General features: G+C 50.1%; 1 protein-coding gene across 8 annotated transcripts; it reads right to left on the bottom strand.

Annotated features, from left to right (window-relative positions):
• Window positions 1-74: 74 nt before the first annotated feature.
• Window positions 75-15,766, bottom strand: cdk11b (cyclin dependent kinase 11B). Of its 8 annotated transcripts, none has more exons than XM_084461696.1 (21): window positions 15,726-15,752; window positions 15,035-15,082; window positions 14,578-14,711; window positions 13,967-14,106; window positions 13,614-13,762; window positions 13,337-13,484; window positions 11,721-11,899; window positions 11,450-11,587; window positions 11,152-11,253; window positions 10,676-10,792; window positions 10,493-10,573; window positions 10,170-10,387; window positions 9,553-9,643; window positions 9,348-9,469; window positions 9,152-9,257; window positions 4,728-4,849; window positions 4,197-4,304; window positions 3,014-3,130; window positions 2,380-2,528; window positions 1,161-1,350; window positions 75-681 (listed from the first exon to the last, which is right to left on the bottom strand). In XM_084461696.1, the coding sequence occupies exons 3-21, from the start codon at window positions 14,686-14,688 to the stop codon at window positions 589-591; spliced, it is 2,481 nt and encodes an 826-aa protein (XP_084317822.1). In that variant the 5' UTR covers window positions 14,689-14,711; window positions 15,035-15,082; window positions 15,726-15,752; the 3' UTR covers window positions 75-588. The 8 variants fall into 8 exon arrangements, with proteins under 8 accessions (XP_084317822.1, XP_084317824.1, XP_084317823.1 ...); XM_084461698.1 differs by having other exon boundaries at window positions 13,614-13,741; XM_084461697.1 differs by having other exon boundaries at window positions 11,721-11,860; window positions 13,614-13,741.
• Window positions 15,767-16,568: the final 802 nt, after the last annotated feature.

Below are 16,568 nucleotides of genomic sequence, written 5' to 3'. Positions count from 1 at the left end.
TGTGTGTTTGCATAGCGCAGACAGCGTTTATAAATATAGGCGAAATGGCAGCCAAAAAAAGTTTCAATCTTTATTTCTAGCAAAAACATTGACCCCATGTCGGTCTGTGAACCGACAGTCATAGCTTTAATGTCCTTACAATATGATGGATCGAGAGAGAGCCAATAGTACATTATTATACAGTAGCTCCAGCACTCAGGAAATGCCAACCCATTAAAATCTGGTCATCTTTCACGGCATAAAAAAAGAAAAATTGAGCAAAAAGCCAACATGGAGGCTAAACCTCAGAGAGACAGGACAGTTGAAAAATACAATAGCCGTCTTCCCACAAGAGCTAAATTGTTTGTGAAAATTCTCAAGCTACTACAGACAGTCTGAAATTATACATATTGTTGAGGGGGGAGAAAAAAGGAATTTGCGGACGCCTTAGACCGTTCCATTGTTCCGTTCTCTTTCCCCTAACAGGGTTATGGCGTTAGATAAAAACCATTCCCACGACGAGTCCGGTCCTGGCAGAACCTGCCAACATGTCCCACTCTCAGGTGGCCGGTCTGTCTCCTCGCGCACCCGAGGTGTCCAGACGAGAGCTCAGAACTTGAGGCTGAACCCCGGGCCGACGGCCGAGGCGCCCTGGTTACTGGATGTCAAGTGGAAGCCGGTGTCTTTCAGGTCATCGTCACCCTGGAGAGAGAGAGGACACCAAACAAGAACAATCAGTGTCCTGATCGGAAAGCTAGAATATGATAGAATGATAGTGGAAAAGAAGAGAAGGGAAGTAAGAGATAGGGCTGGGTTAAAAAAAATAATTGATTAATCGATTCTGAATCGATTCTGAATCAAATGATTCAAAATCGATTCATGAATCCCATAATCGATCTTTTATTTAATGAATGAATGAAGGAATGAATAGTTCATTCATTCATTCAATGATTCATTCATTAATTCATTTTTGGAAATCATCATCGATACCCAGCCCTAGTATTGATGTGTTGCATAACTTGGCAGTCATGTAATTAAGCTTTCAACAACACTAACCGAATCGATATTGAATCGAATCGTACCGTGATCATCGATTCTGAACCTTGTGAATCGGAATCGAATCGATTCTTGAAACTTGAATGGATACCCAGCCCCAGTAAGAGAGGGAGCGTCCTGCTCACCAGCTGGCTGTAGCCCAGGCCTCCCTCGGGGGGCTGGGGGCTGGTGCTCCTCTTCACCCGCTGCTGCTCGCTCTTGGCGGGCCAGGTGGGGAACATGGACGGGTCGATGGGCTGCGGCGTCTCGCGGAAATACTCGTGCTTAAGCCCTTCGTCAGACAGGATCCTCTTGCTGGGGCAGTAGGTGAGGAACCTAGGGTGAGGTGGAAGGGGGAGAACGGGTCACTCGACGGACCGGATCACGCCGGACGGGCGTTCCTTTAACCCGCTAACGGGTGCCGACTTGTTCTCCGGTCCCGCTAGCGGCCGGGTCGTAAATCACCCACAATGCTTCAGCTACGTCCGCTATCTCTGCATGGTAGGCCTTGACCTGTAACACTGGAGCCACACAGGAGCGTGATATTCCAAACAGGCCTGTGATATGTCTGCCCGCTGACCTACACACACATCGGATGGACTTTCGCTCAGCACAGCAGGGCTTGAAAGCCTCCCAGCCACAGCGGGGTGAAGGGCCTTCTGGCTACAGCAGCCCTGGGGGTGAATGTCTCCCCCGGTTATGATGTTCTGTTTTGTTGGAATAATGTCAAACTTGACCTGGAAGATGATCCCGTTGGCTACGCAACGGCCGTATGTCACGACAACGACACGGTGCCTTTTGAGTGAAAACAAAAGGTTTGAATTGAATTGAAATAACATGTAACACCATAATAATAATTGGCATTCACAGGCCAGCTTCTTTAGAGTACAGTCAAAAACACCACAACCTCTCTCATTCCCCTGACCAAACAGTCTACTCGTACTTTATTCGTGGTTTAGACGAACCACTGCAAGCCTGTCTGTGAAATCTAACACAGGGGTGGAAGAGAGGCCGGGGCTCTTTGATGAATCGCCAGGACGCTACCTCTGTCATGTTTATAGTCGGCCTGCCAAAAGTGCAGTGGCTGAACCAAAAGCCCTGGAAAGCATAAAAGCACATGATGGGAAGGCCACATATTTCATCAAGGGTCAGCAACTCGTACAGAACACCAGAGGGGGGAACACATAATAAATGGTGATTTAGAGTTTCTCAGAAAACAGTTTAAGCCCAGCGGACTTCGGAAACTATACGTTTTTTGTTCAGAGGTGCGATAAATTCACCTCTAACCTAGCCGTAGGTATTCATTCGTTAGCAGTCTGTTTTTCTAATCCAGCCGGAGTGGGGGAGTGAAGAGTGGAGTCTTACTTGTTCATGAGGTCGAAGCCTTGGTCTGAGAGGAGCGCGCCGAAGCGTTTGCGCAGGTTGTTGTACGGGTATTCTGTGAAAGTCATCTTCTTCACAGCAGGGAGCTCGTTGTAGCCCGGCCAGATCTTCTCGCTGGGTGACCCCAAATCCTGGTGTCAACGCGCCCGTCGAAACAGACACGTGGGGTTAGTGGAGGAGGGGGAGGGGGTTTCTCACTTTGTCTGCCATTTCATACGTTATTCGGCAACTTTAGAGCCGACAGGAAAACGGCACGTAATAGGCAAGATTTTTTTTGCCTTAATAGTTTTAGTGAAGTGCCAATTTTACATTTGAGGTCCACAACTTCCTCACAAGACAGCCGTCTGCAGCTTCATCACAACATACAATACATTTGAGTTAGACTGGGGGAAAGAGCTGTGATTGGTTTCTGAGAAATTCAATTAGCAGTCACATGCACTTTGTCTCATAATCGACCATTAACTTCACTACCTAATGGGGAAATTAAGAACAGTAATCTGACACAAGCACTCAAGCTGTCAAGAAAGCAAGCAGCATACGGACCAAAATGAACGTAATTTTCCTTGACAGTAAAATGATGTCACTGCTTCTGGAGGATGCATGAGGGCATTTTTACCTTAAATATCTTGTTAATTTGGTCAATTTCGGATTTTCCAGGGAAAAGAGGTTTCTGGGTAAGCAGCTCGCCAAAAATGCAGCCCACTGACCACATGTCCACAGCTGTGGAGTACTCCTGTGGAGAGAAGAACAAACACATGCAGGCTTAGACCGCACTGCCCCAGACAGCACACAGCCCTGCTTGGATCCAGGGGCCGGTTGCAAAAAACACCTTAAGTTAATATTTCCCTTAAGTTCTGACTTAGGTTTCCTTAAAATAAAATCTCTTGCACAAACACCCTTAAGTATTCCCCTTATAGTTTCCTTAAGATGTCCCTTAAGTATTTAATGTTTTCTACTCATCTCGGTCTAATACTTAAGGAGTCCCTTAAAGTCCGTTAAGGTGTTGCACAAAAGACCTTAGACAGCAAAATAAGGGAAAAAACGTAAGGGACCTCTAACCCAACCTTTTCTAAGTCACATGGCTGCGTTTATGAACATAAACGATGGAAATCGCATCCCAAGAAGAGTTTCCGCGACAGGGAGAACCCACTAGACACTCTTAGTGAGGAGCGACTGATATTTCATTACAGATTTGATCGACAGTCTATATTTTTCGTCGCAGCGTTGCAGGACGTTCCAGTGTAGTGTTGTGACAGATAGCCGGTCACGTGCAAGCAAAGCAATGGTCACCATGGAAACTACAATTTTACTGCTGTAAAATCTCTTCCCTTGTATGAAAATCCTTAACGTTTCCCCTTAGCTAAGGAAACCTTGTAAGGGATTCTGTGCAACACCCTTAAGAAATTCCCTTAACTAAGGGGAAATTAACCCTTAAGGGTCATACTTAAGGGAAAAACTTAAGGTGTTTTGTGCAACCGGCCCCTGGTGTTTAGTCTAGGTATGTGGGTACGCGCTGACACACATAAGGCAACGGTGTAGTCTAGGGCCTGGATCATATAGATGTCCTAATGTAGTGTGGATGTGTTTTGACCTGGATTTTTATTGATGGGTTGTGGAGATGTTTCGGCTGTCGTGGTGAACTGAGAGACTGGGGGTTGTTGAGTCAGTGTGCGGGTGTTTTGACCCGGTGATGTCGTTGTGTCCCCGTGTGCGCGTGTTAGGATGATGTCATGCGGATGCGGTCTGGAGGTGCGGGTGTTGTGATGGAGTGGCTCAGTCCAGATCTTTCCGGGCCTCACCTTCGCCCCCAGCAGCAGCTCTGGAGAGCGGTACCACAGCGTCACCACCACGGGGGTATAGGGCTTCAGGGGTGAGCCGTACTCACGGGCCAAACCGAAGTCCCCAATCTACCAACGGCAAAAACACACATTTACTCAACAAAACTTGAGGTGATACATTCCTTTAAACCACGGGTTCCCAAACTCCATCAATGTGGGCCTCCCCACTGAAAACAATGACACACCCGTTCCCCCTGCGCGCCCCCAACCCCCCAAATTTGTCCATTTTGCAAGGCAGTGTTAGCTAGCCCATAACGTTACACAGCTAAGTTAGCTCGGTGGCACCTGTTGCTAGTTAACGTTATGACGTTTTCGCACAATACATTCATGCCTGCGGGGGGAGACTCTCTCTGCACTAAAAATGAATGAATCATTGAATGAATTAATTAACTATTAATTCCTTCATTTATTCATTCATTCATTAAATAAAAGATCGATTTTGGGATTCATGAATTCATGAATTTTTTAAACCCAGCCCTAGTCCCGAGGTACCTTGAGGATGCCCTTGTGACTCAGCAGCAGGTTCGACGTCTTCAGGTCGCGGTGGAGGATCCAGTTGTCATGGAGATGGCGGACGCCGCGTAGCAGCTGAATCATCAGAGTCTTCACTTCACCTGAGGAAGAGAGAGAGCGAGAGAAAAAGAGAGAGAGGCACGAGAGAGATCATAATCTTAACGAGCTCATCGCGCACAGAAACGTTCCTAAACCCCAACAAACCGCACCGCTACCGCAAGAGCATGACTACGTTTTCTAGGAAAACAAAAGAGAGACCAGCAAACCGCTGGTGCACTCGTCTGTTATTTGAAACAGAGCACGCTGTAGTATTATTACATGCAGCGATGCGTCGTGGCCATAACCTCAGAAACTCAAACCGCATCCGGTCTTACCGGGGAGGAAGGGTCTTACCGGGGAGGAAGGGTCTTATCGGGGAGGAGGGGTCTTACCGGGGAGGAAGGGTCTTACCGGGGAGGAAGGGTCTTATAGGGGAGGAAGGGTCTTATAGGGGAGGAAGGGTCTTATCAGGGAGGAAGGGTCTTATCGGGGAGGAAGGGTCTTATCGGGGAGGAAGGGTCTTATCGGGGAGGAAGGGTCTTATCGGGGAGGAAGGGTCTTACCGGGGAGGAAGGGTCTTATCAGGGAGGAAGGGTCTTATAGGGGAGGAAGGGTCTTATCAGGGAGGAAGGGTCTTATAGGGGAGGAATGGTCTTATAGGGGAGGAAGGGTCTTATCAGGGAGGAAGGGTCTTATCAGGGAGGAAGGGTCTTATCAGGGAGGAAGGGTCTTATCAGGGAGGAAGGGTCTTATCGGGGAGGAAGGGTCTTATAGGGGAGGAAGGGTCTTATCAGGGAGGAAGGGTCTTATCAAGGAGGAAGGGTCTTATAGGGGAGGAATGGTCTTATCGGGGAGGAAGGGTCTTATCAGGGAGGAAGGGTCTTATCAGGGAGGAAGGGTCTTATCAGGGAGGAAGGGTCTTATCAGGGAGGAAGGGTCTTATCGGGGAGGAAGGGTCTTACCGGGGAGGAAGGGTCTTACCGGGGAGGAAGGGTCTTACCGGGGAGGAAGGGTCTTACCGGGGAGGAAGGGTCTTATCAGGGAGGAAGGGTCTTATAGGGGAGGAAGGGTCTTATAGGGGAGGAAGGGTCTTATCAGGGAGGAAGGGTCTTATCAGGGAGGAAGGGTCTTATCAGGGAGGAAGGGTCTTACCAGGGAGGAAGGGTCTTATAGGGGAGGAAGGGTCTTATCAGGGAGGAAGGGTCTTATCAGGGAGGAAGGGTCTTATCAGGGAGGAAGGGTCTTACCGGGGAGGAAGGGTCTTACCGGGGAGGAAGGGTCTTACCGGGGAGGAAGGGTCTTACCGGGGAGGAAGGGTCTTATCAGGGAGGAAGGGTCTTATAGGGGAGGAAGGGTCTTATAGGGGAGGAAGGGTCTTATCAGGGAGGAAGGGTCTTATCAGGGAGGAAGGGTCTTATCAGGGAGGAAGGGTCTTACCAGGGAGGAAGGGTCTTATAGGGGAGGAAGGGTCTTATCAGGGAGGAAGGGTCTTATAGGGGAGGAAGGGTCTTATCGGGGAGGAAGGGTCTTACTGGGGAGGAAGGGTCTTATAGGGGAGGAAGGGTCTTATCAGGGAGGAAGGGTCTTATCAGGGAGGAAGGGTCTTACCAGGGAGGAAGGGTCTTATCAGGGAGGAAGGGTCTTACCAGGGAGGAAGGGTCTTATCAGGGAGGAAGGGTCTTACCGGGGAGGAAGGGACTTACCGGGGAGGAAGGGTCTTATCAGGGAGGAAGGGTCTTACTGGGGAGGAAGGGTCTTCTAGGTGAGGAAGGGTCTTATCAGGGAGGAAGGGTCTTATCGGGGAGGAAGGGTCTTATCGGGGAGGAAGGGTCTTACCGGGGAGGAAGGGTCTTACCGGGAAGGAAGGGTCTTATCAGGGAGGAAGGGTCTTACCGGGGAGGAAGGGACTTACCGGGGAGGAAGGGTCTTATCAGGGAGGAAGGGTCTTATCAGGGAGGAAGGGTCTTATCGGGGAGGAAGGGTCTTATCAGGGAGGAAGGGTCTTATCGGGGAGGAAGGGTCTTATCAGGGAGGAAGGGTCTTATCAGGGAGGAAGGGTCTTATCAGGGAGGGTCTTATCAGGGAGGAAGGGTCTTATCGGGGAGGAAGGGTCTTATCGGGGAGGAAGGGTCTTACCGGGGAGGAAGGGTCTTATAGGGGAGGAAGGGTCTTATCAGGGAGGAAGGGTCTTATAGGGGATGAAGGGTCTTATCGGGGAGGAAGGGTCTTATCAGGGAGGGTCTTATCGGGGAGGAAGGGTCTTATCAGGGAGGAAGGGTCTTATCAGGGAGGAAGGGTCTTACCGGGGAGGAAGGGTCTTATCGGGGAGGAAGGGTCTTATAGGGGAGGAAGGGTCTTATCAGGGAGGGTCTTATCAGGGAGGAAGGGTCTTATCGGGGAGGAAGGGTCTTATCGGGGAGGAAGGGACTTATCAGGGAGGAAGGGTCTTATAGGGGAGGAAGGGTCTTATCAGGGAGGAAGGGTCTTATCAGGGAGGAAGGGTCTTATCAGGGAGGAAGGGTCTTATCAGGGAGGAAGGGTCTTATCGGGGAGGAAGGGTCTTATAGGGGAGGAAGGGTCTTATCAGGGAGGAAGGGTCTTATCAAGGAGGAAGGGTCTTATAGGGGAGGAATGGTCTTATCGGGGAGGAAGGGTCTTATCAGGGAGGAAGGGTCTTATCAGGGAGGAGAAGGGTCTTATCAGGGAGGAAGGGTCTTATCAGGGAGTAGGGGCCTTATCGGGGAGGAAGGGTCTTACCGGGGAGGAAGGGTCTTACCGGGGAGGAAGGGTCTTACCGGGGAGGAAGGGTCTTATCAGGGAGGAAGGGTCTTATAGGGGAGGAAGGGTCTTATAGGGGAGGAAGGGTCTTATCAGGGAGGAAGGGTCTTATCAGGGAGGAAGGGTCTTATCAGGGAGGAAGGGTCTTACCAGGGAGGAAGGGTCTTATAGGGGAGGAAGGGTCTTATCAGGGAGGAAGGGTCTTATCGGGGAGGAAGGGTCTTATCGGGGAGGAAGGGTCTTACCGGGGAGGAAGGGTCTTACCGGGGAGGAAGGGTCTTATCAGGGAGGAAGGGTCTTATAGGGGAGGAAGGGTCTTATAGGGGAGGAAGGGTCTTATCAGGGAGGAAGGGTCTTATCAGGGAGGAAGGGTCTTATCAGGGAGGAAGGGTCTTACCAGGGAGGAAGGGTCTTATAGGGGAGGAAGGGTCTTATCAGGGAGGAAGGGTCTTATAGGGGAGGAAGGGTCTTATCGGGGAGGAAGGGTCTTACTGGGGAGGAAGGGTCTTATAGGGGAGGAAGGGTCTTATCAGGGAGGAAGGGTCTTATCAGGGAGGAAGGGTCTTACCAGGGAGGAAGGGTCTTATCAGGGAGGAAGGGTCTTACCAGGGAGGAAGGGTCTTATCGGGGAGGAAGGGTCTTACCGGGGAGGAAGGGACTTACCGGGGAGGAAGGGTCTTATCAGGGAGGAAGGGTCTTACTGGGGAGGAAGGGTCTTCTAGGTGAGGAAGGGTCTTATCGGGGAGGAAGGGTCTTATCGGGGAGGAAGGGTCTTATCGGGGAGGAAGGGTCTTACCGGGGAGGAAGGGTCTTACCGGGAAGGAAGGGTCTTATCGGGGAGGAAGGGTCTTACCGGGGAGGAAGGGACTTACCGGGGAGGAAGGGTCTTATCAGGGAGGAAGGGTCTTATCAGGGAGGAAGGGTCTTATCGGGGAGGAAGGGTCTTATCAGGGAGGAAGGGTCTTATAGGGGAGGAAGGGTCTTATCAGGGAGGAAGGGTCTTATCAGGGAGGAAGGGTCTTATCAGGGAGGAAGGGTCTTATCAGGGAGGAAGGGTCTTATCGGGGAGGAAGGGTCTTATCAGGGAGGAAGGGTCTTACCGGGGAGGAAGGGTCTTATAGGGGAGGAAGGGTCTTATCAGGGAGGAAGGGTCTTATAGGGGATGAAGGGTCTTATCGGGGAGGAAGGGTCTTATCAGGGAGGGTCTTATCGGGGAGGAAGGGTCTTATCAGGGAGGAAGGGTCTTATCAGGGAGGAAGGGTCTTACCGGGGAGGAAGGGTCTTATCGGGGAGGAAGGGTCTTATAGGGGAGGAAGGGTCTTATCAGGGAGGGTCTTATCAGGGAGGAAGGGTCTTATCAGGGAGGAAGGGTCTTATCGGGGAGGAAGGGTCTTATCGGGGAGGAAGGGACTTATCAGGGAGGAAGGGTCTTATAGGGGAGGAAGGGTCTTATCAGGGAGGAAGGGTCTTATCGGGGAGGAAGGGTCTTATAGGGGAGGAAGGGTCTTATCAGGGAGGAAGGGTCTTATCGGGGAGGAAGGGTCTTATAGGGGAGGAAGGGTCTTATCAGGGAGGAAGGGTCTTACCGGGAAGGAAGGGTTGCTTCATCGTCTCCATCAAGCTCTTCAGGTCGTGCTCCACGTAATTCATCACGATGTAGATCTTGTCCATGTTGCTTCCAACGACTATTTCCTATTATGGCAGAAAAAGAGATGGGATGAGTTTAGCTAGTGGACTATGAGAGGGATGTTCTCCCGAGTGAATAGTCACATAACGACTCACCCTGACGGTGACGATGTTTGGGTGCTGTGCCTTCAGGATGGTGTTGATCTCTCTCAGGGAGGTGATGGGGAAGCCCTCTTTCTCCTTCTCCATCTTCAGTCGTTTCAAGGCCACGATCTCGTCTGTAACGATCATGTTTGAGTTGGGTCGATAAAACAGGACTGGAAATGTACAGGAAATGTACCCGGTGGAAGCCTCTACACACCTGTCTTCTTATCCTTGGCTCTGTACACCACGCCGTAGGTCCCCTCCTCAATCCTGTTTAGACACTGGAACTCCTCAACGCTCCGACAGCCCTGATGAAATCAACACGATTCAGTGTCATTCCAGACATTTGGAGGCTGTATTATGTTGTCAACATGAGAGAGAGAGAGAGAGAGAGAGAGAGAGAGAGAGGGGGAGAGAGAGAGAGAGGGGGGGAGAGAGAGAGAGTGAGTGAGTGAGTGAGTGAGTGAGTGAGTGAGTGAGTGAGTGAGAGAGAGAGCGAGAGAGAGAGAGAGCGAGAGAGAGAGGGGGTGAGAGTGTGAGTGAGAGTGTGAGTGAGTGAGTGAGTGAGTGAGTGAGTGAGTGAGTGAGTGAGTGAGTGAGTGAGTGAGTGAGTGAGTGAGTGAGTGAGGGGGGGGAGTGAGTGAGTGAGTGCGAGAGAGAGAGAGAGAGAGAGAGAGAGAGGGAGTGAGTGGGAGAGTGAGAGAGGGGGGGAGTGTGAGTGAGAGTGAGAGAGAGAGAAAGAGAGAGACGGAGAGAGAGAGAGAGAGCGAGAGAGAGAGAGAGCGAGAGAGAGAGAGCGAGAGAGAGAGAGAACATGTGTGCTGACAGATATACCTGTAGAGCAGGCAGATACTTGGGCAGCTCCTTCTTCAGCTCCACAGGAGAGATGGGGGGCGAGTCGGGGATGTAGTTGTCCTCGGGCGTGGCCGAGCGGGAGTGGGTCTGGGACTGGGGGGTGACGTCTCCCTCCGCCGCCTCCTCCTCCTCGTCGTCGTCGTCCATCTCCTCGCCGCTCTCCTCCGTGTCGTCGTGTTCGAAGCGTGACTCCGGCACTGAGGGGACGAGAGGCCGTTGATCGGGAACGCCGTTCCAGAACCCCGGGGAGCGCCGCTCGGGTCCTGGCGGCAAAAGGCCGGAAGGCGGCGCGAGACGCCTACCTGGCGGGATGTGGTTGCCGTTTTCCCTCTCCTCTTCGAACTCCTCCTCCTCCTCCGACGGCTCCTCCCCGGTCGCCTCGTCTGAAACGAGAGACGCCGAGTCAGCGTGACGGTCGGGGAGAGAGAGCAGCAGCCGCGGGGGCGGGAGGGAAAACGCGGGGCGGGGTTTTTTTTTTTTCCTACCGGCGCTCTGGTCAGATCCTCCGGAGCCAGAGGCGGACTCCTCCTCCCCCTCGCTCGGGCTGCTCGACTCGTCGTCGTCCTCCTCCTCCTCTCCGTCGTCGGAGCCGGACCCTGAGCCTACGGTCGGGACAAATCCTCTTAACACCCTCGAATAACTCACGCGGATGAGGTGTACGCAACTATATAAAGAAACACGAAATATTAAAGGGGTCCATGTTTGCAAAACTAACTTTTTCATTTTGCGTGTACATTTGAGTCTCTGATGGGCCTACTAACACACAAAGTATGAAGTGAAACAACCCAGTTTTGTTGTGGTCAGCAAAAATGAAAACATTAGAAAAAAGTCAGTCCCAGGAAGCCATTCCAATCTCCCGTGTCACTCTACGTCACTAGGACGTAGGGCCCCTTTAAGATATGTTCAATGTGAGTCACTGTATATTATCTGGTAACTTTAATAATGGCGGTGTTGTTCTTACCCACGGAGGAGTCCCCTGTGCTGGTCTTCCTCTCGCTGTCGCTGATGTCCTGGAGGTCAGCGAGCGGGTCCTTCAGGTCCTCGGGCTTCTCTTCCTTCACGGCTGACGGGTGACAACAGACGGGCGCTGGACTCAATTTAGGATGACCTCGCTCGTGTCAGGGGGGTCATTTTCCAAAATAAGTCGTCCGTCTGTTTTGCGACGGAAACCCGTCTTCTGTTCTCCTCCCGACCCCCGGACAAAAACAACACACATGCCAGCCCTGAGGGCTCTGTGTGCTGATTGGACGGAGACTTACCGCTGGTCCTGCGTGGCTCGCTGTGCTCCGCTCGGTCGCGGGGGGCCCGGTTGGGGTTGGGGTTGGGGCTGCGGCTCCGGTGACTCTGTTTGGGCTTGTCGTCGTACTCCTCAGGCAGCCCGCGGTGGTGGGGCGGCGCTATCGGAGAGACAACAACACATTTAGCCTTCCTCACCGGCACCGCGCCCCTCGGGGATTGGCTGGGACGTCGCCGAGACGCTAGACGATACAAGTAACGGTCATAGACGTCGTAAACGAGACGAGGTCGAACCTTCTCGGCGCGACTCGCGCTCCTTGCGGCGCTCCTCGGCCCGCCGCTCCCTCTCCTTCAGGTCGCGCTGCTCCTTCTGCTGCAGCTCGCGCAGCTTCCTGTCGCGCTCGCGCTGGCGCTCGAGCTGCTCCAGCCTGTCCCTGTAGTCCGGGGAAGACGGGGGAATCCTGTCAGGGGCTCTCCAAAAACCCAAAAGCCACCCACCCCACACCATTAATGTCTGCTAGGGCAGAGGAGGAGTTAACAGAGACAGCCATGAGAGAAAGGGAGAGGGAAGGGGGGCCCGATGCTAACAGTTAGCTTGGTGAGCAAGTTATTTGTTAGCCAGGGCTAGCCTCCCCTCTCTCTCTCTCTTTTACCGCAGAATTAACAAGATGGCCACCAAGAGTGTGGCAATAATATGACCGTCAAGATGGTGAAAGTGATCAACTAAACTATGAGGCAGTGTACGCATTCTGGAAAAAGTGCACATAAGCTTCTTCTCTCAATGGTCACACTTTCCCCCCCGTTTGCTTTAAGGTTTCTTTCATACTTTCATACACTAATACGCTTTAGCAAAATAGCCACACTCTTGGGAGTCACCTTCTAATGTCAGTGCGGAACATCACAGGTCACATATTAAGATACATTATTAATTAACACAACATTAAAAATGCACAGTTTAAGGTTCATCAAACATTCATAAAATGATCTTGACTATATTTTAGGGGATGCCCCGATAATGTTTTTTTTTTTTTTGCCGTCGATACCGATCGCCAATCATCTATTAGCCAAAACCGATACTTTTTGGTTTTGTTATAGCAGCTGGTACAGCAGTATTACAGGTCTAACAGTTTCCATTAGCAGTACATTAATGGTTTAATCCATCAAACTGAGTCCTGGTTAAAAAGTATCCACATTTTCTTTTTTTACTATCGCAATATTTACACTTGATCATTATGTAAACAAAACCATGTGCATGCGCAATAGGTAATTAGCATGCGACAATAATACCAACTCTGCTGAGAATTGGCTAACGTTTTCGCAGTCAGTGACTCACTCTGAGACTGAGTGTGTGTGTGTGAGTGTGTGAGAGTGTGTGTGAGAGTGTGTGTGAGAGTGTGTGTGAGAGTGAGTGAGTGAGTGAGTGAGTGAGTGAGTGAGTGTGTGTGTGTGTGTGAGTGAGTGAGTGAGTGAGTGAGTGTGTGTGTGAGTGTGTGTTAGTGTGTGTGTGAGTGAGTGAGTGAGTGAGTGAGTGAGTGTGTGTGTGTGTGAGTAAGTGAGTGAGTGAGTGAGTGAGTGAGTGAGTGAGTGAGTGAGTGAGTGAGTGAGTGAGTGAGTGAATGTGTGTGTATGTGAGTGAGTGAGTGAGTGAGTGTGTGTGAGTGAGTGAGTGAGTGAGTGAGTGAGTGAGTGAGTGAGTGTGTGTGTGTGTTAGTGTGTGTGTGTGAGTGAGTGAGTGAGTGTGTGTGTGTGTATGTGAGTGAGTGAGTGTGTGTGTGTGAGTGAGTGAGTGAGTGAGTGAGTGAGTGAGTGAGTGAGTGAGTGAGTGAGAGTGTGTGTGAGAGTGCGTGCGTGTGTGCGTGTGAGAGAGTGAGTGAGTGAGTGAGTGTGTGTTTCCATGGGCCAGGGGTCACCTCTCTCTGCGTGAGTGCGCTCTGGCCTGCTCGCGACGCTTCTGCCGGTCCCAGTCTCTATAGGCCTTGTCCTGCTCCTCCCACTGGCGCTTCCTCCGCTCGCTCTCCCGCTCCTTCTCCTTCTCCTTGGGACGCACGTGCTTCCCCGCTGGACAAAACACACGCAAGACATCAGGGGACACGCCCGCACGCAGCGCCGGACGCTCGCATCTCCACACAATTCCGTCTCTCGTCATCATCATACACGCGGGTGAGCCAAGCCGCGATCGCAACGTACCTCCTTCTGCGGAGTGGCTGCGATGGCGCCGTTTGTCCTTCCTCTTCTCTTCCTTTCTGTGGTGAGATTTGTCTTTCCTGGCCATCTGCTGCGGAGGCTTGATGGCGAGCGATTCGTCCTCTTCTCCCCTGGAATTTGTGAAAAGGAGACTGTATGGACCCCGGGGAATATAGAACACACATCAGAGTCCGGCACGGCAGCAGCAAAACGGGAGTAACATTCTCAAGCAGAGAGTGAGAAATGTTTCCTAGACAAGAATCAGGTGATGCTGAGTTCAAAGGCGAGTTCTCCACTTCCCCCCCCACATCCCACTTCCCCCCCCACATCCCACTTCCCCCCCCACATCCCAGTACCTGTCTTCTGTAGAGTCTTCCCGTATGTACGGGGAATTCCGAATTGTTATTTCCATTCTGTGATCCCGTAGTTCTCCTTCCTCCGGAGTGTTCCGTTTGGCTTCCCGGTCATCCGTCTGTGCAACAGGGCACGGGGCGAACTGGACGACACAAAGAGAGAGAGAGAGAGGAGCAATCAAGACGGAGGAGTTAGTCAAATCAAATCAAAATGTATTTATAGAACACGTTTACAACGACAACAGTTGACCGAAGTGCTGTATAAAAGGTGGGTCCTAGGTAAAAACATTTATCATCAAAAGAAGGAAATTACAGAAAACAATACAGACATTGAACGTGAACAAGGCTTGAGCAGACTGGTTAAAACGGCAGGGAGAAAGAGTTTTTTTAGGGAGTATTTAAAAAAAACTCAAGGGTCTGGGAGGATCTAATATGAAGGGGCAGGTTGTTCCATAGCCTGGGGGCAGCCGCCGCAAAAGCCCTGTCGCCTCTAGACTTATAGTCAAGTCTTCATATCACATAAAACCCAACTGACCTAAGATCGACATCATTTCAATGCCCTGGGGCAATTTCAACCCATCTTTAAATGTGGGCTCCCTGACATGAGAGTTTACATTTTTCTGGCACTTGGGCTCAGTCCTCTCCTCCAGCTCCCTTCTGCGTTTCTTCTCTTGGAGAATCTCGTCGAGTGTTTTCACTTTCCAGGTCTCCTTTTCGTCCCCCATCAGCACCCACTCACCACCACCACCTGCAACACAGAGGGGGGGAAAAGAGACCCGCTGCTTTAGGCTGACAAGAGGGGACACAACTGCAAGAGTACTGACAAGCCAAAAAATGTAGACTAATGTGCATATAATGTAGACTAATGTACGTATTGCTTGGAGTTGCTTGGACTGCAAAACTGCACTGTGTGCAACACAGATGAACACATGACACTTGAGGCACCTTGGGGTGGAGGGATTCAATGGGTGTACAAGTGTACAGGAGGTGCGATGCCGAAAAACAGTTTATTTTACAGGAGATTGTAGGAGGAAGAGGGTTAAATTCAAAGCCTATAATGTTTAGCGTTACCTGAGGAGTGCCTCGTATCTTATCCATAGTAGTAACGTCACACTCTCACTGGTAGAAAAATAAACACAAGAGACCAATCCAAAAATGGTGGTGGGATAACCTTTAGGCGTAAGTGGAGAGTAAATATCGCTGTAAAGTCAACTTGTGACTCAAGGTTTGACTCGTAGAATCAGCTCAGCATTGCTAAGAACCAGTCAATATCAGTCTAGCCAGAAGCAAGCTAACTAAACTAACGCTAGCTAATTTTAACAAATTAACTTTCTGATACCAGTTTTACTACACACTGTAACTGTCCCTGCAAATGTGACGAGACCCTGTTGGATATCTAGCCTGAGCATGCTTGATATCTAGAACTAGTATGTAGTGCTAGCTAGTCACGTTGGTGATTTGGGTGTAAACTCAATCTTACAGGCTATAGCCAAGTTATTGTGTATAACTAACGTTAGCTATGTTTATCTTGCAAGGCCGGGGTCGAGAACATACTTGTGTTATTTTAGCTAGCTAGCTAACGTTAGCATGCTAGCATCATTTGGCAACAAAGACAGAGAAACGTAGGCTACTGGTGATCCCCCCACTACTACATTTATAGCTTGGATCAAATTACAATTGCACTTAATACTGTCACTATAAATCCGCGCCGGATTATCTTTTTCAATCTTGATTCCTTCCCATGTCAACATTTTTAACAAACCTGAAATTTGCTCCGCGCTATTTTGTAACGCCGGAAGATTCAACACGTTTTTTGTCCCTGTTGGGGTCATGGGTCACGAGTCAACCAATCACATCCTGTTCTCTTCGCGGTTCCATGCGTCACGAGGATGTGAGCGCGCGACCACCGGCCAGGAGCTGAACTACTAGAATAAACATGACTGCGTTATTGCGGACGAGAAATAATTTTATTTCGAAATGAAACTTTGTTTAGACGATCAGGTAACCATAATTACATCCCAGATTAAATTCAATTTCTTCCAGAATATACAGTTTAAGATTTCCTCCTTGCTACACAGAAATTGAAGCCACCCCCTTTTTTTTTTTTTTTTCAATACAATACCATTCATGGTCTTGTACTGGATTCCTATAGGTAATTATCATTCCAGTATGATAATGGGGATAATCACAGTGTAAAACTACTATATCAGGTTTGCACGGAATGCATCGACATCAGCCAAAGATAATCTTACACATTTCTAATGACCAATATTTGTGCAAATTGCTTTCAACATACAATTATTAGGTTCCTTAACGTAAACTCTTAAAATAGGGTCAAATGGTCACCTAGATAGATTTACAGGATGCAGGAGAAATTAACTTCCCTTTCAATTAACTTTGAAGTTCTTCTGCTTCTACTTGAACAACCCCATCTAAACCACGGGTAGTAAACTAGGCTCCTCGATGTACACAAACTTGTTTTTCTATGCTCTGTGAGATTCACCTCTTTTGGGTGAACAAAATCCAAAATATATAACCATGATCACAGTAGTCTCAAACACTGAACCATCAGTAAAGCACATTTTGGCAAGAACATGAATAAAGA

The sequence above is a fragment of the Borostomias antarcticus genome (assembly GCF_949987555.1).
Source record: "Borostomias antarcticus genome assembly, chromosome: 3".
Classification (NCBI taxonomy): Eukaryota; Metazoa; Chordata; class Actinopteri; order Stomiiformes; family Stomiidae; genus Borostomias; species Borostomias antarcticus.
This window is presented reverse-complemented; position numbering and strand designations above follow the sequence as displayed.